General features: G+C 48.3%; 1 protein-coding gene across 6 annotated transcripts in view; it reads right to left on the reverse strand.

Moving 5' to 3' along the window:
- LOC122548360 (arf-GAP domain and FG repeat-containing protein 1-like) overlaps positions 1-25,771 on the reverse strand; it is a 96,686-nt gene extending 70,915 nt beyond the window's left edge. For 2 of the 6 annotated variants that reach the window (XM_087982915.1, XM_087982913.1), the window contains exons 1-2: positions 25,499-25,770; positions 2,321-2,414 (exon numbers count right to left, since the gene is read on the reverse strand). In XM_087982915.1, coding sequence (XP_087839041.1) covers positions 2,321-2,414; positions 25,499-25,665 — 261 coding nt within the window. In that variant the 5' untranslated portion in view covers positions 25,666-25,770. Of the gene's footprint in view, positions 1-2,320; positions 2,415-25,498 lie in introns of all 6 variants that reach the window. The other 4 variants (XM_087982917.1, XM_087982914.1, XM_087982919.1 and 1 more) reach the window with 3 other exon arrangements.
- Between the last annotated feature and the right edge of the window lie 638 nt (positions 25,772-26,409).

Consider the following 26,409-nt stretch of genomic DNA (forward strand, 5'->3'; position numbering starts at 1 on the left):
CTCTCTCTCTAGGAAATGCTTATCTGGACACAGGCTACAGATACTTTGAATATGCAGTGTCACCTGCAGAATTGCATCAAAAAAGAATTGCGGGTGATGCTAAATATCAAAGTACAGTGCACTGCAAGAGCCCTTGGAGGTTAAGTGTTCTAATGTGGGAAAGATTATAGAGGGCTGTAAAGTCTGCCCATTCAGGTCTGGCCTTCCACACCTCAAGACGGATATGCTCATCTTACACGGGGAGCAACACTCCTTCACCAGAAAGACGCTGGAGCTAAAAAAAATTACATTGTGAAGACTGGTTGCATGGTTTGTGCTCGTAATCCTTCCTCTACCCTGGAAAGCTGGAGAAGTGCCTGGCAGAACAGGGGCGTAAAACAACAGAAAACGAAAAGTCAAAACGCATCACAAAGAATAACAGCTGATCAGATTCACTGTCAAATTCTCTCATCGATCATGGTTACAGTTCTGTAACTCTTTAGTTAGTCCCCATCTGGAATTAACTGGTCCCACTCCTTCAGGCAGAGCTATAAATATAGCACAGATTCAGATTCAACAAAATGATCCGAGGGTGCCTTAAATTTCGAGCCCAGGCCACTTGAATGAGGCTTGTATTCCCCCAGGATGGAAGATCAAGGAGCAATCTCATTGAGATCTTTAACAGATTTTGAAGGAAATGTTTGGGTGGAGAGAAAGAAACTGTCTTCTCAGTGGTGAGTGAGGCGGGGAGGGTTGAGGGGTGACTAAAATACAGGACCAAATCTCGTGGCCATTAAACGGCTGAGAATCACTGGCAGGGCTAGCTAGAGCAATTGAACAGTCCATTCCCACTGCTCGTGCCTGCACTCTCATCTTGGACAAAGTGTCAGAGGGTGTCAACGTGTATGGACCTGGACCCCACGAATGGGGAAGAGGGGCACTTCAACGCTGCCTCAGCCACAATGTAGCCATACTCTGTATGCCTGAGGTAGTTAGCAGATAAGCAGCTAACATACTTTTTTTTCCATTCAGTCACAGGATGAGCGCATCACTGGCCAGGCAGTCAGGGAGACAGCCATAATTGTCCACACAGCAGCTAACAGTCAATCACAATGCTGAGAGTCCAGTCCCTAAAGCATATTAGTGAAGCAGTTTTCCCAACAAGCAGCTATACATCACGATTAAACTCAATTTGCGATTTCACCGCATTGAAATTCGACCTTCTGTCATGGCAGCATCTGAACAGGGGTCCACAGAACACTACCTGGGTCTCTGAATTCAAAGACTGATGATAATACCACTAAACCATCACCTCCCCATATGTTAGGAGGGCAAATGAGCCAAGCAGCGTCAGATGGAGTTTATTCTGGATAGATGTGAGGCGCTACATTTTGGTGGGCAAAATCAGAGCAGAACCTATACACTTAATGGCAAGATCTGGGGAGTGTTGCCGAACAAAGAAACCTTGGAGTACAAGTTCATAGTTCCTTGAAAGTGGAGTCACAGGTAGAGAGAATGGTGAAGAGCGTATTTGGTACACTTGCCTTCATTGGAGTATAGGAGTTGGGAGGTCATGTTGCAGCTGAGCAGGACATTAGTTTGGCCACTTTTTGGAATATTGAGTGCAATTCTGGTCTCCCTGCTCTTGGGACGAAGCTGTGAAACTTGAAGGGTTCAGAAAAGATGTATAAAGATGTTGCCAGGGTTGAGTTGCTGAATAGGCTGGGGCTGTTTTCTCTGGAATATCAGAGGCAGAAGGGGGACCTTAGAGAGGTTTATAAAATCATGAAGGAGATGCAGAGGGTAAACAGTCATAGTCTTTTCCCCAGAGTAGGGAATTCCAAAACTAGAGGGTTTAAGGTGAGAGGGGAAAACGATCTAATGGGTAACCTTTTCACACAGAGGGTGGTGCATGTATGCAATGAGCTGCCACGGGAAGTGGTAAAGGCTGGTACAATTACAACATTTAAAAGGTATCTGGATGAGTATTTCAATGAGGGGTGTTTGGAGGGATATGGGTCAAATGGGAATGGAATGATTTAGGATATCTGGTCGGCATGGACAAGCTGGACCAAAAGAGTCTGTTTCTATGCTGTACATCTCTATGACTCTGAGTCAGAGCAGTGACTGCGTCATTCCTTCTGTAAGCAGGGTAGGCTGATCACTCCCGATTCTACAGGCTGAGGAGCATCAAATAAGCTGCTGGATGGACCCTTCAGCATTTCGCATTTTGAAAGAGCCCCAGGTCTCCAGCCCCCCTTCCTATCCCATCCATCCATGCAATACACAGCGTGCTCTCCCCCCTCCTCCTCCCCCCCCCCCCGGCAAGCTCTGAACTCACCTCATTGCCATGCGACTGAAGGAATTCAATTTCCTGTTCAGTGAAGGTTGTCATGGAGATGGACTTCACTCGGTGAGGTGGATTGAGGCCTCTCCTGCAAACACCAGGGTAGAGGGTGGTGGGGAGAGAAGAGAAAAGAAATGCCATTTGAGGAATGCGTTACATAAGCAGCTCATAAAAGACAAGGTCATAAAAATCTGTTTCCAACAGAGTTCAGAAAATCTCAGACTACATTTTATAATCCCTGCAATTTCTTAGAATATTTGCAAACTATTTATCAGACACTGGAGTTTATTGCTCGGGTTGACGTATCAGCAACTTTTGCAGCACCAAGGAAGGCCACTCAGCCCACTGCATTGATTGCAGAATTCCAAAGTCCAGGGACTTGGGCGTTCTAGCGCGCAAGTTACAAAAACGTTAGTATGCAGATATCATGATTAAGGCGGCTAATAGAATACCACCATTTATTACAAAGGGATGTCCTGCTTCAGATGCACAGGGAATTGGTGAGACCACATCTCAAATACCATGTGCAGCTTTGGTCCCTTTACTTGGAGGATGTAAGCATGTTGGGGGCAGTTCAGTGGAGGTTTCTTCAATTGACACCTGAAATGAGCGAGCTGTCTTCTGAGGAAAGGTTGGACAGACCGGGTTTGTTTCCACTGGAGTTGAGAGAGTGAGAGCTGACTTAATTGAAATGTACTAGGCAAATGTGAGGACTGTAGATGCTGGAAACCAGAGTTTAGATCAGAGTGGTGCTGGAAAAGCACAGCAGGTCAGGCAGCATCCGAGGAGCAGGAAAATCGACGTTTCAGGCAAAAGCCCTTCATCAGGAATGAAGGGCTTTTAATTGAAATGTATAAGACCCTGAATGATCTTGACTAGGTGGACATGGGAAGGAGGTCTCCCTCTTGTCACCGCACTGTTTTAAAATTAAAGGTCATCTTTTTCGGACAGAAAAAAAATTGAGGGCTGTGCAACTCTTGAACACATTGCCTCAAAAGCTGGCGGATGTGGATTAATTGAATAATTTTAAAGGTAGAAGTGGAAAGACACTTGGTAGACAAGAGACTCAAGTATCAGAATCACAGCATTCATACGGGATCAGGACATTTGCCCCATTGAGTCTGCACCGACCCTCTGAATAGCATTACACCCAGAACCACAATTCCCCCATGATATCTCTATAACCCAGCAACTAATCCATCTAACCTGCACGTTTGGAATATGGGAGAAAACTGGAGCACCCCGCAGAGACTTATGTAGAGGTGAGAATCTACAAACTCCACACAGAGTAACCAGAGACTACAATCGAACCACTGAGGTAGCAGAGCTAACCACTGACCCACCCATTATTAGTTGTCATATTTCAAGTCCTCCCTCACGCATGTGTGTGCAGCCGATCAGGTGAAGTCTGTATGAGTGGAATTACAGCTCTCTGTTCACCGGGGGAAAAGAAAAGGCACGGGCTTTCTACAAATTCAAATGCGTCCTGGAGAAAAGCCATATCGGGTTTGAGGCGTGTACTCTCCAGGTGCTCAGCTTTTCCACCATTATTTCAGATTTCTACCGGTTTGCTTTTCCACATCAGGTTTTCAGTGAGCCACCGTGCTGCCCATTAAGTGGGGAGTAGATGGGAACGGGAGTATGAAACACTGCTTCCTGAATGGCAGAGCTGTCTCAAGTGGCCAAATGGCTTATCTTTGCACCTAACCCCATGCCCACATGCCCCAGTGCTGGTCCTGACAAAGAGCTGGCCCATCCCCAGCTGCCTTCCAGACTTTTACATTTTTTTCCCCCCAAATAATGTTACATTTCAGCTTCTAAAACTGGACTTTACAAAACAAACAGCAGATGTTACAAAAGATGCTTAGGTCTCAGTGCGCAGTGGACTTTCACCTGAGTCAGACGGCTGTGGGGTTTTGGCCCAACGCACACAGAAACTTAAATGATGGGATCCTTCAGCTCAGGTATTAAACCAAGGACCGCGAACACCCTGCCAGCTGGATATAAACACCCCAGATTATTATACTGATGCTTGCTGTACACAAATTAGCTGCCGCATTTATAACCACAGAAACATTAAGCACAAGAGGCCATCCAGATCATTAAATCTGCATTTCCTGTGTTACAACTTGCAGTTCAAAAAGTTGGTCATGTCTTCCCAACTTAACAGAATTCTTTGAGGAAGTGACAAAGTTGATTGACGAGGGAAGGGCTGTAGATGTCACATACATGGAATTCGGTAAGGCGTTTGATAAGGTTCCCCATGGTAGGCTGATGGAGAAAGTGAAGTCGCATGGGGTCCAGGGTGTACCAGCTAAATGGATAGAGAACTGGCTAGGCAACAGGAGACAGAGTAGTACTGGAAGGGAGTTTCTCAAAATGGAGACCTGTGACCAGTGGTGTTCCCCAGGGATCGACATGGTGGCTCAGTGGTTAACACTGCTACCTCACAGCGCCAGGGACCCAGGTTTGATTTCAGCCTCAGGCAACTATCTGTGTAGAGTTTGCACATTCTCTCCATGTTTGCGTGGGTTTCCTCCAGATGCTCCAGTTTCCTCCTACAGTCCAAAGATGGGCAGGTCAGCGAATTGGCCATGCTAAGCTGCCCATAGCATTAGGTGCATTAGACAGGGGTAAATGTAAGGAAATGGGTCAGAGTGGACTTCTTGGGCCTAATGGCCTGTTTCCATACTGTAGGGAATCTAACCACTGCTCTTTATGATGTTCATAAATGATCTGAAGGAAGGTATAGGCGGTCTGATTAGGAAGTTTGCAGATGACACTAAGGTTGGTGGAGTAGCAGATAGTGAAGGGGACTGTCAGAGAATACAGCAGAATATAGATAGATTGGAGAGTTGGGCCGAGAAATGGCAGATGGAGTTCAATCCAGGAAAATGCAAGGTGATGCATTTTGGAAGACCCAATTCAAGAGCGACCTCAATCAGGTCCCCCCCTCAATTTCCTTTCTTCAAATGAAAACAATCCTAACCTTCTCAACCTCACTTCATAGCTAGCACCTTCCATACCAGGCAACATCCTCGTAAACCTTCTGTGCACATTCTCCAAAGCATCCACATCCTTTTGGTAATGTGGTGACCAGAACTAAATCCCACAGCATTCTAAATGGGGCCGAACCAATGTCGTGTACAATTTTAACATGACCTGCCAGCTCTTATACTCAACACCCCGTCCGATGAAGGCAAGCATATCATACGCCTTCTTGACCACTCTATCCACCTGTGCAGTAACCTTCAGGGTACAATGGACGTGAACTCCCAGATCTCTCTTCTCATCAACTTTTCCCAAGGCTCTTCCGTTTACAGTATCGTTCGCTCTAGAATTAGACTTCCCAAAATGCATCACCTCACATTTGTCAGGATTGAACTCCATCTGCCACTTCTCTGCCCAACTCTCCAGCCTATCTATATTCTCCTGTATTCTCTGACAGTCCCCTACACTTTCTGCCACCAATCTTCATAGTCTTCTGTAAACTTGATCAGACCAACAATGCCCTCTGCCAGATCATTGATGTATATCACAAACAACAGTGGCCCCAACACTGACCCCTGTGGAACACCACTGGTCACCTTTCTCCATTTCGAGACACTCCCTTCAACTACTACTCCCTGTCTTCTGTTGCTCAACCAGTTCTTTATCCACCGAGCTAGAACACCCTGCACACCATGTGACTTCACTTTCTCTATTAGTTTACCATGGGGAACCTTATCAAACGGCTTATTAAAGTCCATGTATATGACATCTACAGCCTTTCCTTCATCTATCAACGTAGTCCCTTCCTCAAATAACGCCATTAAGTTGGTAAGGCAGGATCTCCCCCGCACAAAACCATTTGCCTATCATTGATAAGCCCATACTTTTCCAAATATAAATAGATTTTATCCCTCAGTACCTTCTCCAGCAACTTTTCCACCACTTATGTCGGTTACTTGGAACACCCCTACCTCCCTTATACAGGGGGACAACATTAGTAACTCTCCAGTCCTCCGGCACCTCACCTGTATTTAAGGATGCTACAAAGATATCTGTCAGGGCCCCAGCTATTTCCTCTCTCGCCTCCCTCAGCAACCTGGGATAGATCCCATCCGGTCCTGGGGATTTGTCCACCTTAATATCCTTTAGCCTACCCAATACACCTTCTCCCCCTTATGTCAACGTGATCCAGAGTAAACAAACTTCTATCTCTAATCTCAACATTCATCATGTCCTGCTCCTCAGTGAACACTGATGCAAAGTCACCATTAAGAATCTCACCCATTTTCTCAGGTTTGACAGGCAATATCCCTTCCTTATCCTTCAGTGGACCAACCCTTTCTCTAGTTACCCTCTTGCTTCTTATATATGAATAAAAGATCTGGGCGTTCAGGTCCATTGTACCCTAAAGGTGGCAGTGCAGGTCTGTAGAGTGGTCAAGGCGGCATACGGCATGCTTTTCTTCTTAGGGAGGGGCATTGAGTACAAGAGTTGGCAGGCTATGTTACAGTTGTATAAAACTTTACATCTGGAATACTGTGTACAGTTCTGGTCGCCACATTGGACCGAAAGGTCTGTTTCCATGCTGTATATCTCTATGACTATTACCAAAAGGATGTGGATGCTTTGGAGACGGTGCAGAGGAGGGTTCACCAGGAGGCTGCCTGCTAAGGAGGGTGTTAGCTATGAGGAGAGGTTGAGTAGATTAGGATTATTTTCATTAGAAAGACGGAGGTTGAGGGGGGAACCTGATTGAGGTGTACAAATAATGACAGGTATAGACAGGTGGATAGCAAGAAACATTTTCCCAGAGAAGGGTCACGAGTTCAAGCTAAGAGGGGAAAGGTTTAGGGGAGATATGCGTGTGAAGTTCTTCACGGGGAGGGAGGTGGGTCCCTGGAACACGTTGCCAGCAGAGGTGGTAGAGGCGGGCGCGATTGCGTCCTTTAAGATGTATCCAGACAGATACATGAATGGGCAGAGAGCAGAGGGATACAGATCCTGAGAAAATAAGCGACAGATTTAGATAGAGCATCTAGATCGACGCAGGCTTGGAGGGCTGAAGGGCCTGTTCCTGTGCTGTAATTTTCTCTGTTCTTTGGGCAGCATCAATTGCTGTGGAAAAATTTGAGACAACCAAAGTTGCAAATGGTGCTACAAAAATGCAAGTCTGAAGGACAAAGGAAGGGTTAAACATGGCAACTTAATCAAAAGTCTGACAAGTCCTTTACCAGGATGATAGCAAGGGGATTGGCCACAAACCAGAGCTGGACTATATGTGGCCCCCTCCTATTTCTCAAGCACTGCAAAATGCTTCCCCGTGGTGCTTTAAAGTGCAAACAAATGGTAGGCAAATGAAGCGCAACTAATTTGCAGAAATTAAACTCTCACAATAAAGCAGAGGAATGAAATATCGGTCTGGCTGCTGCTGCTGCTTTTGGGATGCACGCTGGTATGAGACTGAAGTGCCAAGTTTTCACCTTCATTCAAACACCAGGAGAACTTTTGCTGTTTTTTTTATTCAGATTGTGGAACGTTAAATGTCTACTCGAGCTGGGTCAGAGCAGGAGTTGCTGAATTTAATACCTCATAACTGGAGAGGAGGATCTCAGATGACGTGGCTCTCCCTCAGCACTGCACAGAAGCTTTGGCCTGTGCTACGTGGAGTGGGATTTGGCTCTACATCGATATAAACTTGGGACAGGAATGCTGCCAGCAGGACGAGGCAGAGTAAATGCACATTTTCCTTCACTCTGAACCTCCAAGTTTAAGTGGAAGCTTAAGTTGGAGAGCAGCAGCTTGCCACAATGAAACAAGGTCTGGCCTGATCCTAGGGCGGAACATTGTGAAAGAACGTGGATTAACCAGCCGGGTAAAAAAACAAAATGCACGAGTTACTTGGAATAATGGAGACGTGGCTGCAAGGTGACCAGGGGTGGCGAAAAGGAAAAGGAGATGGCTACCATTGTTGGCGAAAGAGAAATATTAACGCAATTGGAAAGATATTAGCCCCAGGAAAGTGGGGTCTTGTATGGGTAGAATGTAGAAACACCAAGTGACAGCAAGCAAATGTGGCTGTTGGACACAGACCCCCACCCCCACCAAAGTGGAGTGGAAAGGCATTAAACAAGTACAGGTGCAAGTAATAAAAGTAAAGCTGTAATTTATGGGCAACAATATGCCCACAATGTGCACATGCAACTATACGCACACAGATCAGACAAATCAAATCAAATCAGTAACAATGCCGTAGAGGAGGAATTGTTATAGTGTACACAGAATTGTTTTCAGGATAAATATTTAGCAACTAACTGGAGGAGAGCCTTCCTGGCCTGGAAACTGTACAGTGAGAAACAGACAACTGGCAATTTAACTGTGTCAGATCCCTTCGGGAAGGGAGACCACAATGAGAGAGAATTCTGAGCCTGGAGGAGAGGTAGCGCTCACGGGTAAAACCACCAGCTGCTTTCCCCAATCTATCCGAAAGCAAAAGCAAATATAATGAGCCATCCAGAAAACACCCCCAAGGAAGGGAAGCTAAATTCAAGGACAACCACTGTCAGTCTTTTCCAAGGCAACAACAGATGACAAACTAACTCAATTGCCTGACACAGTTGAACGTCCTGCAGTACAATGTGTTAAGTGCTTGCAGCAATGCTATTGCTCAAACATTAAAAACCAAGTAGGCATAAGCGAGGACTGCAGATGCTAGAGATTAGAGTGGTGCTGGAAAAGCACAACAGGTCAGGCAGCATCTGAGGAGCAGGAAAATCAACGTTTCGGGCAAAAACCCTTCATCAGGAGTTAGGGTTCCTGATGAAGGGCTCTTGCCTGAAACATCAATTTCCCTGCTCCTCGGATGCTGCCTGACCTGCTGTGCTTTTCAAGCACCACTCTAATCTTGACATTAAAAACTAAGTGCCTCCCACATGGCATTGTACACTTCAAGTTTCCACTTTCGTCCACTTCAGGTTCATCAACACAGTGCTGGAAACCTATGGCAGACTTGACAGCTGAAGGGTGGGAGTGACTGAGTCACGTAGGCCACACTGCACGGTCAGCCAACCTTGCTCGTACAGCGCTAGCTTGGTGTCTGAGGTTTAGGAAGGAGGGAACAGCAAAGAGCCCAGCGCTCCTCACCCCGACTTGTGGCTATTATTCATCTGGTGAATAGGCAAGCTGTGCGGCTCTGTCAGAGATATAACCACGTGTAGCCTCTCACACAAACATCAAGGTGATGACCTTGTGGTATTATCACTATACTATTAATCCAGAGACCCAAGTATACAGGAACCTGGGTTCAAGTGGCAGATGGTCGAATTGGAGTTCAGTTTAAAAATTAAACTGGAAATAAGAGTCTAATGATGACAATGGCCAGTTGTTAGGAAAACCCATCCAGTTCACTAATAGCCTTTCGGAAAGGAAATCTGCATTCCCCTAGGTGACTCCAGACCCCAGCAATGTGGCTGCCTGTTAACTATCCGCTCAGCAATTAAGGATGGACTTAAACATCCCAAGAAGGCTTTTTAAAAATATACATGTGAAAGGCATGGGCTCAACCACTACACCCCTGCCTTTAACAATAATTCAATGATAACTTTGACACCAAGTCACAGCGAGATTTCAGAAGAGATAAAGCAGGACAAGTAACTGAGCTGTCAGTGGGAGAGTACAGTCAGGCCAATGATCATAATTCCTGTAGTTTTAAATAGTTATGGGAAAGGATAGACCTGATCTAAAAGTTATAGCTCAATATTGAAGGAAAGCCAAGTTAGATGGTCGTAGGCAACAACTTCCAAAAGTTACCTGGGGGCGATTAGATTTTTTTTTAGATTACTTACAGTGTGGAAACAGGCCCTTCGGCCCAACAAGTCCACACCGACCCACCGAAGCACAACCCACCCATACCCCTACATTTACCCCTTACCTGACACTATGGGCAATTTAGCATGGCCAATTCACCTGACCTGCACATCTTTGGACTGTGGGAGGAAACCGGAGCACCCGGAGGAAACCCACGCAGACACAGGGAGAACGTGCAAACTCCACACAGTCGCCTGAGGCGGGAATTGAACCCGGGTCTCTGGTGCTGTGAGGCAGCAGTGCAACCACTGCTAACCACCGTGCCGCCCAGTGGTAAAGGACAGTTGGTAAGTGGGAGGCCTTCGAAAATGAGACAAGAGTCCAGTGGCAGTACGTTTCTGTGACTGTGAAGGGCAAGGCCGGTAGGTGGGGGGAATGCTCAACGATTGGAGAAATTCAGGCTCTGCTCAAGTAAAAGGAGACAGCAGGTGTCAGGTATAGACAGCTGGGATCGTGTGAATCCCTCGAAGAGTATCAAGACTACAGGTCATATTTCTAAGGCGAGAAGAGAAAAATTTTAAAAAGACATAAGGGGCAACTTTTTTTTTTTTACACAGAGTGGTTCATGTGTGGAATGAACTTCCAGAGGAAGCGGTGGATGCAGGTACAGTTACAATGTTTAACAGACATTTGGCTAAGTTCATGAATAGGAAAGGTTTGGAGGGATAGGGGCCAATGCACAGGCAGGAGGGACTAGTTTAGTTTGGGATTATGGTCAGTATGGACACCGGCTGGACTGTAGGATCTGTTTCCATGCAGTAGGAGGATATTCAAGAGGGAAATCAGGAGGGCAAAATGGGACCATGAGACAGCTTTGGCAAACAGGGTTAAGGAGAATGCAAACAGATTCCACAAATACCTTAATGAGTAAAGAGTAACTAGGGAGAAAATAGGACCTCTTAAAAATCAACAAGGCTAACTGCGTGTGGAACCACAGGAGACGGGGGTGATACTAAATGAATATTTTGCATCAGTGTTTACTGTGGAGAAGGATATGGAAGCTGGAGAATTTGGGGAAATAAAGGGTGATATCTTGAAAAGTGCCCATATATTACAGAAGTGGTGGTGCTGGACACCTTAAAATGTATAAAGGTGGATGAAGGCCCGAGACCTGATCAAGTGTACCCTAGAACTCTGCAGGAAGCTAGGGAAGTGATTGCTGGGCCCCTTGCTGAGATATTTGTATCATCGATAGCCATGGGTGAGGTGCCGGAAGACTGGAGGTTGGCTAACGTGGTGCCATTATTTAACAAAGGTGATATGGAAAAGCCAGAGAACCGGTAAGCCTGATGTCAGTGGTGGGTACGTTACTGGAGGGATTCTGAGGGACGGCATTTACATGTACTTGGAAAGGCAAGGACTGATTAGGGATAGTCAATATTGGCTTTGTGCAAAGGAAATCGTAGCCATTTGGATACAAAGTTGGCCCAAAGGCAGGAGCCAGAGGGTGGCGGTGGTGGAGGAGGGAGACCTGAGACCAGCAGTGTACCACAAAGATTTATGCTGGATCCACCACTTTTGTCGGTTAGATAAAAAGTTTGGATGTGAATATAGGAGGGATGTATACAGAGTTTACAGATGACACCAAGATTGCTGGTGTGTGGACAGTGAAGGAGGTTACCTCAGAGTACAATGGGACCTTGATCAGATGGTGTTTAATCGAGATAGAGGTGAGGTGCTGCATTTTGGTGAGGCAAATTATGGCAGGACTTAATAGTAAAAGTTCTGGGGAGCATTGTCTAACAAAGAAACCTGGGGGTACAGGTTCATAGCTCCTTGAAACTGGAGTCGCAGGTAGACTGGGTAGTGAAGGCTTTGTTTGGTATGTTTGTCTTTATTGGTCACTGCATTCAATATTGGAATTGGGAGGTCATGTTGCTTCAGTACAGGACATCATTGAGGCCACTTTTAGAACACTGCGTTCAATTCTGGTCTCCCTGCTGTAGGAAGAACGTTGTGAAACATGAAAGGGCTCAGAAAAGGTTTACAAGGATGCTGCCAGGGTTTGAGTTTATATGGAGAGGTTGAATAGGCTGGGGCTGTTTTCCCTGGAGCACCAGAGGCTGAAGGGGTGACCTTAGAGAGAGAGAGAGAGAGATATAAAATCATGAGAGGCAGGGATAGGGTAATAGCCAAGGTCTTTTCCCCAGGGTAGGGGAGTTAAAAACTAGAGGGCATAGGTTTAAGGTGATAGGGGAGAGATATAAAAGGGACCTAAGGGGCAACTTTTTCACACAGAGGGTGGTACGTGTATGGAATGAGCTGCCAGAGGAAGTGGTGGAGGCTGGTACAATTGCAACATTCAAAAGGCATCTGGATTGTGTCTAAATAGGAAAGGTTTAAAGGGATATGGGCCAAGTGCTGGCAAATGGGACTAATGAGTTGGACTAAAGGGTCGGAATCCACGCTGGACTCCCTGAGGTGACCAAGAGTTAAGCCGAACAGGTAGGTTTTATGGAGCATCTTAAATGGAAAAAAATTGAAAGGTTTAAGGAAGGAATAAGGGAGCTAAAATCCCAGGAAGCTGAAGGCATGGCCAACAATGTTGGAAACTGAGAACTGGAGGAGCACAGAGAGTGCACAGAGTTGTTTGAGTGAGGATTCAGGTACAGGAAGGAGCCGATACCTTTAGAAGTGTATCCCAGGCTGCAAATAGCGTATTCAGAAGATAATATCACAGACAGAGAGAGAGAAAAACAGAGTGTTTGGCCATGTAAAGTAATATTTTGCATGCTTCCAAGAATAGGAGAGGTGGTGTGCTGATAATGTCAATGACCAGCAACACAGAACTCCTGGGGACTAGGTCCAAGTCCCATTATAGCAGACAATGAGATTCAATTCAATTATACCGTTGGCCGAATGGTATGCAATGATGAATGTTTTACAATTTTGAAAATTTATTTGGTTTACTAACATGCTTTAGATGATGAAATCTGTCAACATGTGACGAGACCCACAACAATAAGTTCATCCTGAACTGCTCCCTGGCCAATGAGCAATGCCTCTAACCGATTAGAAAGTTCACATGGTGCTGTTAACAGCATGAAGTGACAAGCCGCAGCAGGTCAGTAACGCAGATACCAAGGTGGGTTACAGTTTTTAACCACAGCAATCTATCCAAATCAGACAAGAAACCTGCCAGACAGTCTCCTCACCTCACCAGAAAGGGGCTGAGATCATCACATCTACGATCATTAGCAGCCTCTGAAAGTCATGCAACTAAAGAAAAAGAATGTCTTCTGAGTCATAATGTAGATGATTAAACTCGCACTCAGGGCATCGCAAGCTATCACAGGAAGCAGTTTATAGACTCAGCTGCATCACGCATGGTATTCCTGTCCTGCCTCAACCGGGTCACAGCTTGAGTCAGGAAGGTGCAACTCCCAACTCTGTTTCAAACCCGAGGTCTGTATAAAGTCCACGCCAGGAACTAGTGTCACTTTGTTGGAAATGTTATCCATTTGGTGAGGCAGAGAACCACAGCGGTGCAAACCCCAACTTACCGATGTTAAAGATCCCTCAACAATATTGGAGGCAAAGCACGCCCTGGTCAGCATCAAACACCCGGGGGCCAGTTTACAGGTTAGGAGGAAGAGCAGCCCCTCGGGCCGGTGTGGACATTGGCTTACGGTTGATCCGTTTGAAGCTGCCAGCCACTTTCTGCCCAGCCCCAGATAACCTTTCATTTTCCTGCTCTTCGGATGCTGCTTGACCTGCTGTGCTTTTCCAGCACCATTCTAATCTTGACTCTGATCTCCAGCATCTGCAGTCCTCACTTTCGCCTAACCTTTCGCTCCTTGTCAATCAAGAAACGACTGACTGCTGCCTCAACCATTTTGCTGCTTGCTCCTGACCTCCAGAGATCACAATTCCAGACAAACTGCTGCACAACTTTAAAACAAATCTCCTAATCTCTATTTGCGGGAGCTGGCTGCATGTATATGGACTGCATGTTGCTCCACATGACACCAGCAGCTTTGCTTCAAAGACCTTAATACTCCTGAACTGGAGGAGACCATTCAGCCCTCCACCTGTGATGCCAGCCAGTGCGACTGTGGCAGCATTCAGATGTAATTGCACACACTGGCCTTCACACCCCTCTGCCTCAAAATAAAAACACCTCAGCTTTCAAATTAACTGCACTGGCTGCAAAGAGCTTCAGGGCATGGGTACATTCGGCAATCATACATCTGCTCCTTCAACGAGAAGGAGAAATTCAAATAGCGTTCACGGCTGGCACTTGTGTAGCGTTCCGATCTTTCATGGTGCAGCACACACGCGGGCAAACTGAAGGTCTTGTGGCATTTGAAAATAAATGAAGAGTTAATTAGGAAAATGCCCAGTGGCAAAAGACCTGACAACCCCCAGATGGGACAAGTTCAAGATGATTTACAAAGTGGGCATGAGCCAGTGGTGAATGTTTGGAAGATGCAGCCAGGTCAGCTGGTGGACACAGATTCAGTGAGCATGTAAAAGGGGCATTAGAATAAATACAGGAGAGGGATTACTAGGAAGGAGCTGGCTCAGACCTGATGGGCTGAATGGTCTTCTCCATTGCACACTGTAGAAATTAATTCATAGCGAGTGGATGGAGCTGGCTAGGCCAGCAATTATCGCCCATCCCAAATTGTCAAGTGGGTCTGGAGCCTCATGTAGGCCCAGACCAAATTAGGATGGCAGAAATCCTTCCCGAAAGGGCATCAGTGAACCAGGTGGGTTTATACTACTTTTGACAATGATAACAGTCACATGATTTCCAGATTTTAATGAATTCAGGTTTCACTACCTACCAATTGCGGGATTCAAACCCATGATTCCAGATCACTGGCCTAGGGTTCTAGATTGCTAGCATAATGGTATTAGCACAAAGCCATTGCGTACCCTTCACTGTTCTAAGATTTCACAACCTCAGATCAACTCCATCTTCGATCAGGATCAAAACTGTATCACACTTCATTTAAAATGTTAGAAATGTTTTTCCAAGGGCGACACTGTCGTTCAGTGGTTAGCACTGCTGCCTCACAGCTCTAGGGACCCACGTTCAATTGCAGCCTCTGGAAACTGTCTGTGTGGTGCTTGCATATTCAGCCTGCGTCACCAGGAGCTCCAGTTTCCTCCAACAGTCCAAACGTGCAGGTTGGGTGGGCTGGCCATGCTAAATTACCCCATAGTGTTCAGGGATGTGCAGGTTAGGGTGGGCTGGCCATGCTAAATTACCCCATAGTGTTCAGGGATGTGTAGGTTAGGGTGGATTGGCCATGCTAAATTGCCCCATAGTGTTCAGGGATGTGTAGGTTAGGGTGGATTGGCCATTTTAAATTGCCCATAGTGTTCAGGGATGTGTATATTAGGGTGGACTGGCCATGTTAAATTGCCCATAGTGTTCAGGGATGTGTATATTAGGGTGGACTGGCCGTGTTAAATTGCCCATAGTGTTCAGGGATGTATATATTAGGGTGGACTGGCCATGTTAAATTGCCCATAGTGTTCAGGGATGTGTATATTAGGGTGGACTGGCCGTGTTAAATTGCCCATAGTGTTCAGGGATGTATATATTAGGGTGGACTGGCCATGTTAAATTGCCCATAGTGTTCAGGGATGTGTAGGTTAGGGTGGACTGGCCATGTTAAATTGCCCATAGTGTTCAGGGATGCGTAGGTTAGGTAGGTTAGCCATGGGGAATGCAGGGCTAGGGTAGATTATATGGAGAACACAAAAGCCAGACAATTATTCCATGTGGGAGGCCAGGCACATTGGTCTGTTCTCTGAAGATAGATGTTTCCTGCAGATCTGATCAACCCTCGTGTAGGCCTCATGAAATCTGCAATCCCAAAATCCTTCACTTAACAGCCTCAGTAGCCAGACCCTTGAGACTTTAAAAACAGGCCACTTTAAAAGCATTCCTTACCAGTAAAATAGTTTTACAACCAATTTCACATCTCTCTCTCTCTCTCTCTCTCTCCACTGAACCAGTGTATTACCATTTGATCCTGAACTGAGCTCATGTCCCTGCATTCTCAACATCGGCGAGCCTGACTCCTTTCACCTCCATCATCTTGCCCAGCTATGCCTGGCTGGAAAATATTTTTCAAAAATCTTATTTGTATTCTTATCCTTCCCATTTCCTGACACTACTTCTCATCCACCTGCCCTCCTTCTATGCATCAGCCTAAAGCTGGGGTTGCTCAGGAGTCCAGAATTGGTATCCTCAGCATTTAGATACGAGATTCCCACCCTCAACCTGTAGAGAGAACGAGATCTTTCTGGACAAGACCTTCAGCGAGGTTATTTCACCAATCATGCCAGAAGAGAGCAGACGATGAGGAAGGCAGAGAGGAGACAGGTGCAAGAGACCCCGGGGGAAGTACCTGTCAGGAACAAGTTGAAGCTTTTGGAAACAGTAGAGACTGATGACACTGCCAGTTCGCAAGGCAGCCAGGTCTGTCAATCAAAAGTTGGCGCAGAGGCAGAGCGGAAGAGTCGGACATCGCACATAGCCATGGTAATAGGGGACTCCATCGTGAGAGGAACTGACCGGGGTTTTTGTGGCAGCAGGTGAGACTTAAGGATGGTGTGTTGCCTTCCTGGTGCCAGGCTGAAAGACATCGCGGACAGAGTGCAGGAAATCCTCAAGGACGAGGGTGAAGAGCCAGAGGTGGTGGTACATATCGGCACAAATGATGTCGGGAAGAAGAGGAGGAACATACTACAGTGGGACTTCGGAGAACTAGGAAGAAGGCTGAAAAGCAGGACGTCCAGGGTGGTTATCTCCGGTTTGCTTCCAGTTCCTCGGGCTAGTGTGGCCAGAAACAGGGAGATAATGGACTTGAACGTGTGGTTGGGGAACTGGTGCAGGAAGCGAGGATTTAAGTTCTTGGATCACTGGGGTATATTTTGTGGTAAGCATAAATTCTACAAGAGAGACGGTTTGCACCTTAATAGGTTAGGGACCAGCATTCTGGCAGACAGGTTTTCTACTGCAACACCGCTACATTTAAACTAAGTAGCGGGGAGGAGGGGACAAACTGGATGTTTAAAAAGGAAATTGAAGGGAAAGTTAGAACAAGAGAAGTCAAGAAAGACAACTGTATCAATGAGGCAGAAAACTCGGAAAGGGATCATGCTGTAAGGTTGAGTGAACTAGGGGTTGATGGGAAGGGTGAGAGCAGTAACAAATTAAAAATACTATACATGAATGCATGAAGCATTAGACATAAGATGGATGAGCTTGAGGCTCTTTTGGAAATTGGCAGATACGATATTGTGGGGATAACTGAGACGTGGCTTCAAGTGGACAGGGCCTGGGAAATGAATATTCAAGGATACACGTGTTATCGTAAGGACAGACTGACGGGCAGAGGGGGTGGAGTGGCCTTGTTGGTAAGGGAGGATATTCAGTCCCTTGCGCGGGGGGACCTTGAGTCAGGGGATGTAGAGTCAGCTGCGAAATACTAAGGGTAAAAAGACCCTCTTGGAGTCATCTACAGGCCCCCAAACAGTAGTCTGGATGTCGGATGTAAGTTGAATCAGGAGCTGAAATTGGCCTGTCACAAAGATGTTACTACAGTTGTTATGGGGGATTTTAACATGCAGGTAGACTGGGAGAATCAGGATGGTATTGGACCTCAAGAAAGAGACTTTGTGGAGTGCCTCAGAGATGGATTCTTAGAGCAGCTGGTGCTGGAGCCGACCAGGGAGAAGGCAATTCTGGATCTGGTATTGTGTAACGAACCAGAATTAGTCAGAGACCTCGAAGTGAAGGAGCCATTGGGAAGTAGTGACCATAATACATTAAGCTTCAATCTGCAATTCGAGAGGGAGAGGGTACAATCGGAAGTGACAGTACTTCTGTTGAATAAAGGGAACTATGGAGCTATGAGGGAGGAGCTGGCCAAAGTTCAATGGTGCAATACCTTAGCAGGGATGACCGTGGAGGAACAATGGCAATATTTCTGTGTATAATGCAGAAGTTGCAGGACCAGTTCATTCCTAAAAGGAAGAAAGATCCCAGGAGGAGGCATGGGCGGCCGTGGCTGACGAGGGAAGTTAAGAAACATATAAAGTTAAAAGAGAAAAAGTATAACATAGCAAAGATAAGTAGGAAAACTGAGGACTGGGAAGCTTTAAAGAGCAACAGAGGATTACTAAGAAGGAAATAAGCAGAGGAAAAATGAGGTACGAAGGTAAACTGGCCAATAATATAAAGGAGGATAGTAAAAGCTTTTTTAGGTATGTGCAAGGCAAAAAAATGGTTAGGACTAAAATTGGGCCCTTGAAGACAGAAACAGGGGAATATATTACTGGGAACAAAGAAATGGCAGAGGAATTAAATGGGTACTTCAGATCTGTGTTCACTGGGGAAGACACAAGCAATCTCCCTGAGGTAACAGTGGCTGAAGGACCTGAACTTAAGGGAATTTATATTTGCCAGGATTTGGTGTTGGAGAGACTGTTAGGTCTGAAGGTTGATAAGTCTCCGGGGCCTGATGGTCTGCATCCCAGGGTACTGAAGGAGGTGGCTCGGGAAATCGTGGATGCGTCGGTGATTATTTTCCAGAGTTCGATAGATTCGGGGTCGGTTCCTGAGGATTGGAGGGTGGCTAATGTTATACCACTTTTTAAGAAAGGTGGGCGAGAGAAAGCAGGAAATTATAGACCAGTTAGTCTGACCTAAGTGGTGGGAAAGATGCTGGAGTCTATTATAAAGGATGAAATTACGGCACATCTGGATAGTAGTAACAGGATAGGACAGAGTCAGCATGGATTTATGAAGTGGAAATCATGCTTGACTAATCTTCTTGAATTTTTTGAGGATGTAACTGAAGATGGACGAGGGAGATCCAGTAGATGTAGTGTACCTGGACTTTCAGAAAGCTTTTGATAAAGTCCCACACAGGAGGTTAGTGAGTAAAATTAGGGCGCATGGTATTGGGGGCAAAGTACTAGATTGGATTAAAAATTGGTTGGCTGATAGGAAACAAAGGGTAGTGATAAACGGCTCCATTTCGGAATGGCAGGCAGTGACCAGTGGGGTACCGCAGGGATCCGTGCTGGGACCGCAGCTTTTTACAATATATGTTAATGATATAGAAGATGGTATCAGCAATAACATTAGCAAATTTGCTGATGAAACAAAGCTGTGTGGCAGGGTGAAATGTGATGAGGATGTTAGGAGATTACAGGGTGACCTGGACAAGTTAGGTGAGTGGGCAGATGCATGGCAGATGCAGTTTAATGTGGATAAATGTATGGTTATCCACTTTGGTGGCAAGAACAGGAAGGCAGATTACTACCTCAATGGAATCAACTTAGGTAAAGGGGCAGTACAGAGAGATCTGGGTGTTCTTGTACACCAGTCAATGAAGGCAAGCATGCAGGTACAGCAGGTAGTGAAGAAGGCTAATAGCATGCTGGCCTTCATAACAAGAGGGATTGAGTATAGAAACAAAGAGGTGCTTCTGCAGCTGTACAGGACCCTGGTGAGACCACACCTGGAGTATTGCGTGCAGTTCTGGTCTCCAGATTTGAGGAAAGACATTCTGGCTATTGAGGGAGTGCAGCGTAGGTTCACGAGGTCAATTCCTGGAATGGCGGGATTACCTTACACTGAAAGACTGAAGCGACTGGGCTTGTATACCCTTGAGTTAAGAAGACTGAGAGGGGATCTGATTGAGACAGATAAGATTATGAAAGGATTGGACACTCTGGCAGCAGGAAACATGTTTCCGCTGATGGGTGAGTGCCGAACCAGAGGACACAGCTTAAAAATACGGGGTAGACCATTTAGGACAGAGCTCAGGAGAAACTTCTTCACCCAGAGAGTGGTGGCTATGTGGGATGCTCTGCCCCAGAGGGCAGTGGAGGCCCAGTCTCTGGATTCATTTAAGAAAGAGTTGGATAGAGCTCTCAAGGATAGTGGAATCAAGGGTTATGGAGATAAGGCAGGAAGAGGATACTGATTAGGAATGATCAGCCATGATCATATTGAATGGCGGTGCAGGCTCGAAGAGCTGAATGGCCTATTCCTGCACCTATTGTCTATTGTCTGTGTACCTCTCCTTCATCCCTCGAAGTTCCTCCAAATCTACACCTAATGTCTAAACCGAAGGTCACCTGCGCTAATATATTTTGTGGTTCAGTGAAAACCTGCATAATCATCACTCTCTGATCATCAGTTCTGAAGGGAGGTCACTGGATCAGAAACATTAACTCTTGCTTTCACCCCACACATCCTGCCAGGCCTGTTGAGTTTCTCTACCAATTTCTGCTTTTCTTTCAGATTTCTACAACTGTTTATTTTTTGCACTGAATTTCAACCTGACTCGAATTCGAGTGAAACCTCAGTCATCGAACGTAGACCTGCACAGCACAGCAAAAGGCCCTTCGGCCCACGATGCTGTGCCAAACATGATGCCAAATTAAACTATTTCCTTCTGCCTCTGCTTGTTCTATATCCCTCCATTCCTGGCATATTCATGTGCTTAACTAAAAGTCTCTTAAACACCCCTATCATATCTGCCTCGACCACCACCAAAGCAGACTCCTTCCACTGTGTATATAAAAAAAAAGTGCCCCTCACGTCTCATTTGAACTTGCCCCCTCTCACCTTAAATGCATGCCGTGTAGTTTTAGACATTTCAACTCTGGGAAAAAGATTGCGACTGACAACCCTGTCTATGCAGCTCATAAGTTTATGGACTATTAAGTCTCCCCTCAGTCTCTGCCACTCCAGAGAAAACAACCCTAGTTTGTCCAGCCTCTCCTTAGAGCTCATACCCTCTAATCCAGGCCGCACCCTGGTAAACCTCTTCTGCACCCTCTCCAAAGCCTCCACATCCTTCTGGTAATGTGGCAACCAGAATTGAATGCAGTCCTCTAAGTGGGGCATAACCAAACTATTATAAAGCTGCAACACAATATCCTGACTCCTGTACTCAATTTCCCCAACCAAAAAAAGGGCAGCATCGTATCTACAGTGGTTTCAGGGTTTAGAATACCTCTTGCCCAAGAGTACTGCTTTTCTTGATACCCATACCAATCACCCACTGCTCAAGTCTTTTTAAAATTTCATTCAACAGATATGGGTGTCAATGGCTGGGTTAGCATTTGATTCCCACCTCAGGTTTGAGCTTCCTTCTCCAAACACCATAACCCATTGCTGTGGTAGGCTCACAATGTACGTGGGGAGGAAGTCTAGCATTTTGATTGACCGACACTGAAGGAACAGTGATATATTCCTAAGTCAGAATGGTGTGTGGTTTGGAGGGAACTTGCAGGAGGTACAGTTCCCATGTATCGGTTGCCCATGCCCTTCTAGATGGTAGAGGTAGTGGATTTGGCAGATGATGCCAAGGAAATTCAACTGCCTGTTGTGTTCCTAAATATTAAGGCATCGTCCTTTTCCTAACACTGTAGCTTTCTCCAGCCTTACAGACCATCTTTTTCTCTCAGAGTTAAAACCCTCCTCAGTGACCAGGTTTTTAGGCACCTGTCCTAATATTGCCAAATATGACTTAGCTTCAAGTGTTTCTGATTACAATTGAGAGTATTATAGGGACAATACAAAGGATAGTTGTACATGTCCAATACTTACTACGGTACTTAGTATCATTCAGTATCGTGGATAGACAGAACACAACCTCAATATAGTATTTTATATCTATAAATGCACTATAATCACAGCATGTGGTATAGTCAGAATATCTCATGCAGTATCTAATGACTCAGTAAACTACTTATGATCTCTATATTTGTGCCATATGTACTATGAGATGAACACAAGAATAAGATGCCTCAAAAGTATGTTACATTTATTTTGATGAGTCAGTCACAGAAAACACACTATTTGCTCCAGAAAAAGGGCAGCACGGTGGCTCAGTGGTTAGCACTGCTGCCTCACGGCGCCAGGGCCCCAGGTTCGATTCCACCCTTGGATGACTGTCTGCGTGGAGTTTGCATATTCGCCACGTGTCTGCGTCAGCATCCTCCCGATGATTTCCTCCCACAGTCCAAAGGCTATGTGAATTGGCCATGCTAAATAATCCATTGTGTCCAGGGAAGTGCAGGCTGAGTGGATTAGCCATAGGAAATGCAGGGTTATAGGAATGGGTCTGGGTGGGATGTCCACCAGAGGGTCAGTGCGGACTTGATGGGCTAAATGGTCTGCTTCCACACTGTAGGAATTCTAAACAAGTAGTGTTTTATTCCCAATTGACTGGACTTGGCCTTGTACACATTCCACACTGCATACACACCCTGCAGAGTAGAACCAGAGTACATGTCAAGCGGTTCAAGCGGGCTGTTTTTATTTATTTATTCATTTTTGTGGGATGTGGGCATTGCTGGCTGGCCAGCATTTATTACCCATTCCTAGTTGCCCTTGCGATGGTGGTAGTGAGCTGCTGCAGTCCACCTGCTCTATGTTGACCCATAATGCTATTAGGGAGGGAATTCCAGGATTAGCCCCAGTGACAGTAATAGAAGAGCGAATTAGTGGCAGATGGGGTGGACGCTTGTGGATGCAGTGCCAATCAAACTGGCTGCTTTGTCCTGGATAGGGTCAACCTCCTCGAGTGTTGTTGGGGCTGCATTTATTCAGACAAGTAGGGAGTATTACTTCACATTCCTAACTTGTGCCTTGCAGATTAGATTAGATTTCCTACAGTGTGGAAGCAGGCCCTTCGGCCCAATAAGTCCACACCGACCCTCCGAAGAGTAACCCACCCAGACCCATTTCCCCTCTGACTAATGCACCTAACACTATGGGCAGTTTAGCATGGCCAACTCACCCTAACCTGCACATTTTTTTTGGACTGTGGGAGGAAACCCACACAGACACTGGGAGAATGTGCAAACACGACACAGACAGTCGCCCAAGGCTGGAATCGAACCTGGGTCCCTGGCGCTGTGAGGCAGCAGTGCTAACCACTGAGCCACTGTGCCACCCCCCATGACCAATCCACCCAACCTGCACATCTTTGCATCGTGGGAGGAAACCGGAGCACCCGACAGAAACCCACACAGACACGGAGTGACCGTGCAAACTCCACACAGACAGTTGGCCGAGGCTGGAATCGAATCTGGGTCCCTGGCTCTGTGAGGCTGCAGTGCTAACCACCGAGACACCATGCCGCCCTAATGGTGGGCACATTTTGGGATATCAAGAGTTACTTGCTGCTGTGTTCCTAGCTGCTGACCTACTCTTGTAGCCACTGGGTTTATGTGATGTGATGAGTTCAGTTGAGTTCCTGATCAATGATAACTCCCAGGATGTTGATAGTGGAAAATTCAGAGATGGTAACGCCACTGTGTGCCAAATGTCTGAATGCAGAATGTCTTTTAGTGATGGCCATAGCCTGGCATTTGTGTGGCATAAATGTTACTTGCCACTTCTCAGCCCAAGCCTGGGTGTTGTCCAGATCTTGTTGCGTTTGAATATGGACTACTTCAGCACCTGAGTCATCACGAATGATGCTGAACATTGTGCAATCATCAGCAAATATCCCTACAACTGACTCTATGATGGAAGGAAGGTCGCTGATGAAGCAGCTGAAGATGGTTACACCATGGGCACTACCTTGAGGAACTCCTACAGAGATGCCCTGGAGCTAAGATGACTGACCTCCAACAACGATGACCATCGCTGTGGTTCTGTTCGCCGAGCTGGAAGTTTTTGTTGCAAATGTTTCGTCCCCTGTCTAGGTGACATCCTCAGTGACAACAAGAAGCGGCAGGGACAGGCCACTATAAATGCCAGAGGAAACACCACAGAAGCACTTCACAGGAGGCTCCCAAGCGAACAGAACCACAGCAACGAGCACCCGAGCTACAAATCTTCTCACAAACTTTGGATGACCATCTTCCTACGTGTCAGTAATGACTCTAACCACTGTTAAATTTGCCCCCTGATACTCAATTATTCCAGTTTTGCTACGGGCCCCTTGATGCCACACTTGGCCACAGAGTCACAAAGACAAACAACACTGAAACAGAACTTTCGGTCCAACTTGTCCATGCCAACCAAATAGCATAAATTAATCTAGTCCCATTTGCCAGCACTTGGCCCATATCCCTCTAAACCCTTCCTATTCATACACCCATCCAGATGCCTTTTAAATGTCATAGTTGTACCAGCCTCCACCTCTTCCTCTGACAGCTATTCACATACCACCTTCTGCGTGAAAAGGTTGCCCCTCAAAATCTTTCCTCTCCCACCTTAAACCCGTGCCTTCCAGTCCTGGACTCCTGGCTGTCAATCTCATCTCACCTCGAGCATTCAGCTCTTTTGTCCACGTTTGAACCAAGGCTGTAATGACATCCTGAGCCGAGTGGTCCTGGCGGAACCCAAACGGAGCAGATTATTGCCGTGCAGATATCATGAGTGTATAATGAACAGGATCAGTACAGAACAGAGTGCTGTAGCCATACAGTCCAGGCGGTGCATTCTGTAGGAAGTCACGTACTAGGTGCGCACAGTATGAGGCCTTCCCAGGTTTTACTGCCCTGCTGTCTCTCAGCACATTAGCTTATAATGTACATCCTGAGGCCAAGGGACCACAGAGCTGTCAGGGCCCCACAGCAGCCTGTCTTCCCTGTCTAGCCCACTCCAGGCCCTCAATCCTCACACACTCTCCCTCACCCCAGCACCAGGCTGGGGCCTCATGTACTCTCCAGGCCCCAAGGGCTCTGTAGGCCGCAGTCTCCCGCCTCAGGTATTACCCTCGGCCTCAGCCAGCAGATCTCAAGCACAGTCCAGGGCCCAGGCCCCGATCTCAGGTATTCCCAGGCCCCGAGCCCTCTCCCCCAGGCCCCGGGCCCCCTCCCCCAGGCCCCGGGCCCCCTCCCCCCGGCCCCGAGCTCCAGGCCCCGAGCCCCCTCCCCCAGGCCCCGGGCCCCCTCCCCCCGGCCCCGAGCCCCCTCCCCCGGGCCCCCGGCCCCGAGCTCCCCCCCCAGGCCCCCGGCCCCGGGCCCCCTCCCCCCGGCCCCCTCCCCCAGGCCCCGAGCTCCCCCCCCAAGCTCCCCCCCCACGGCCCCGGGCCCCCTCCCCCAGGCCCCCAAGCTCCCCCCCCACGGCCCCGGGCCCCCTCCCCCAGGCCCCGAGCTCCCCCCCCCCCGGCCCCGGGCCCCCTCCCCCAGGCCCCGAGCTCCCCCCCCAGGCCCCAGGCCCCAGGCCCCCTCCCCCCGGCCCCGGGCCCCCTCCCCCCGGCCCCGGGCCCCCTCCCCGCAGGCCCCGGGCCCCGGGCCCCCTCCCCCAGGCCCCGGGCCCCCTCCCCCCAGGCCCCAGGCCCCAGGCCCCCTCCCCCCTGCCCCGGTACTCACAGGATGCCTGAGCAGGACGTACACACGAAGCTGCCCACCGTGATGTCGATGTAGGTCGGACCCCGCTGCTCACACTCGAAGCACTGCCGGTTGTGGGGCCGCGATCCCAACTCCCGCACCAGCTTCAAGTGCTTCTCCTCCTGCTTGCGGCGGGCCGTGGCCGACATCCTGGGGCTGGGGCTGGGGCTGGGCGGGCGTCGGCGGCGGCTCGGATCTCCCAGTCTCTCCCGCTTCTCACAAGCACCGCCGCGCCGCCATTACCGCGTCAATCAACCGGGGGGCGGGGCCGGAGGACCGGGGGCGGGGCGGAGGACCGGGGGCGGGGCCGGAGCCGGAGGACAGCGGGGCGGGGGCCGGAGGACCGGGGGGCGGGGGCCGGAGGACCGGGCCGGAGGACCGGGGGGCGGGGCCGGAGGACCGGGGGCGGGGCCGGAGGACCGGGGGGCGGGGCCGGAGGACCGGGGGGCCGGAGGGGCGGGGGGCCGGAGCACCGGGGGGCGGGGGGCCGGAGGACCGGGGGGCGGGGCCGGAGGACTGCGGGCGGGGGCCGGAGGACCGGGGGGCGGGGCCGGAGGACCGGGGGGGCGGGGCCGGACCGGGGGGCGGGGCCGGAGGACCAGGGGGCGGGGGACCGGAGGACCGGGGGCGGGGGACCGGAGGACCGGGGGCGGGGCTGTACGACCGGGGGCGGGCCTGGAGGGCCACGGGCAATGCTCGAGCGCGGCGTGCGGGGTGGGGGGGAGAATACCGGGGGCGGGGCTAGGCGACTAGGGGCGGTGCAGGAGGTCTGGGGGCGGTGCTGGAGGACCGGGGGAGAGGCCGGAGGACTAGGGGCGGGGCCAGAGGACAAGGGGCGGGACTGGAGGACTAGGGGCGGGGCTGGAGGACTAGGGGCGGGGCTGGAGGACAAG

Source organism: Chiloscyllium plagiosum, unplaced genomic scaffold (genome assembly GCF_037043375.1).
Source record: "Chiloscyllium plagiosum isolate Xiang-an unplaced genomic scaffold, Cpla_swu_hap1 HiC_scaffold_44, whole genome shotgun sequence".
NCBI lineage: Eukaryota > Metazoa > Chordata > Chondrichthyes > Orectolobiformes > Hemiscylliidae > Chiloscyllium > Chiloscyllium plagiosum.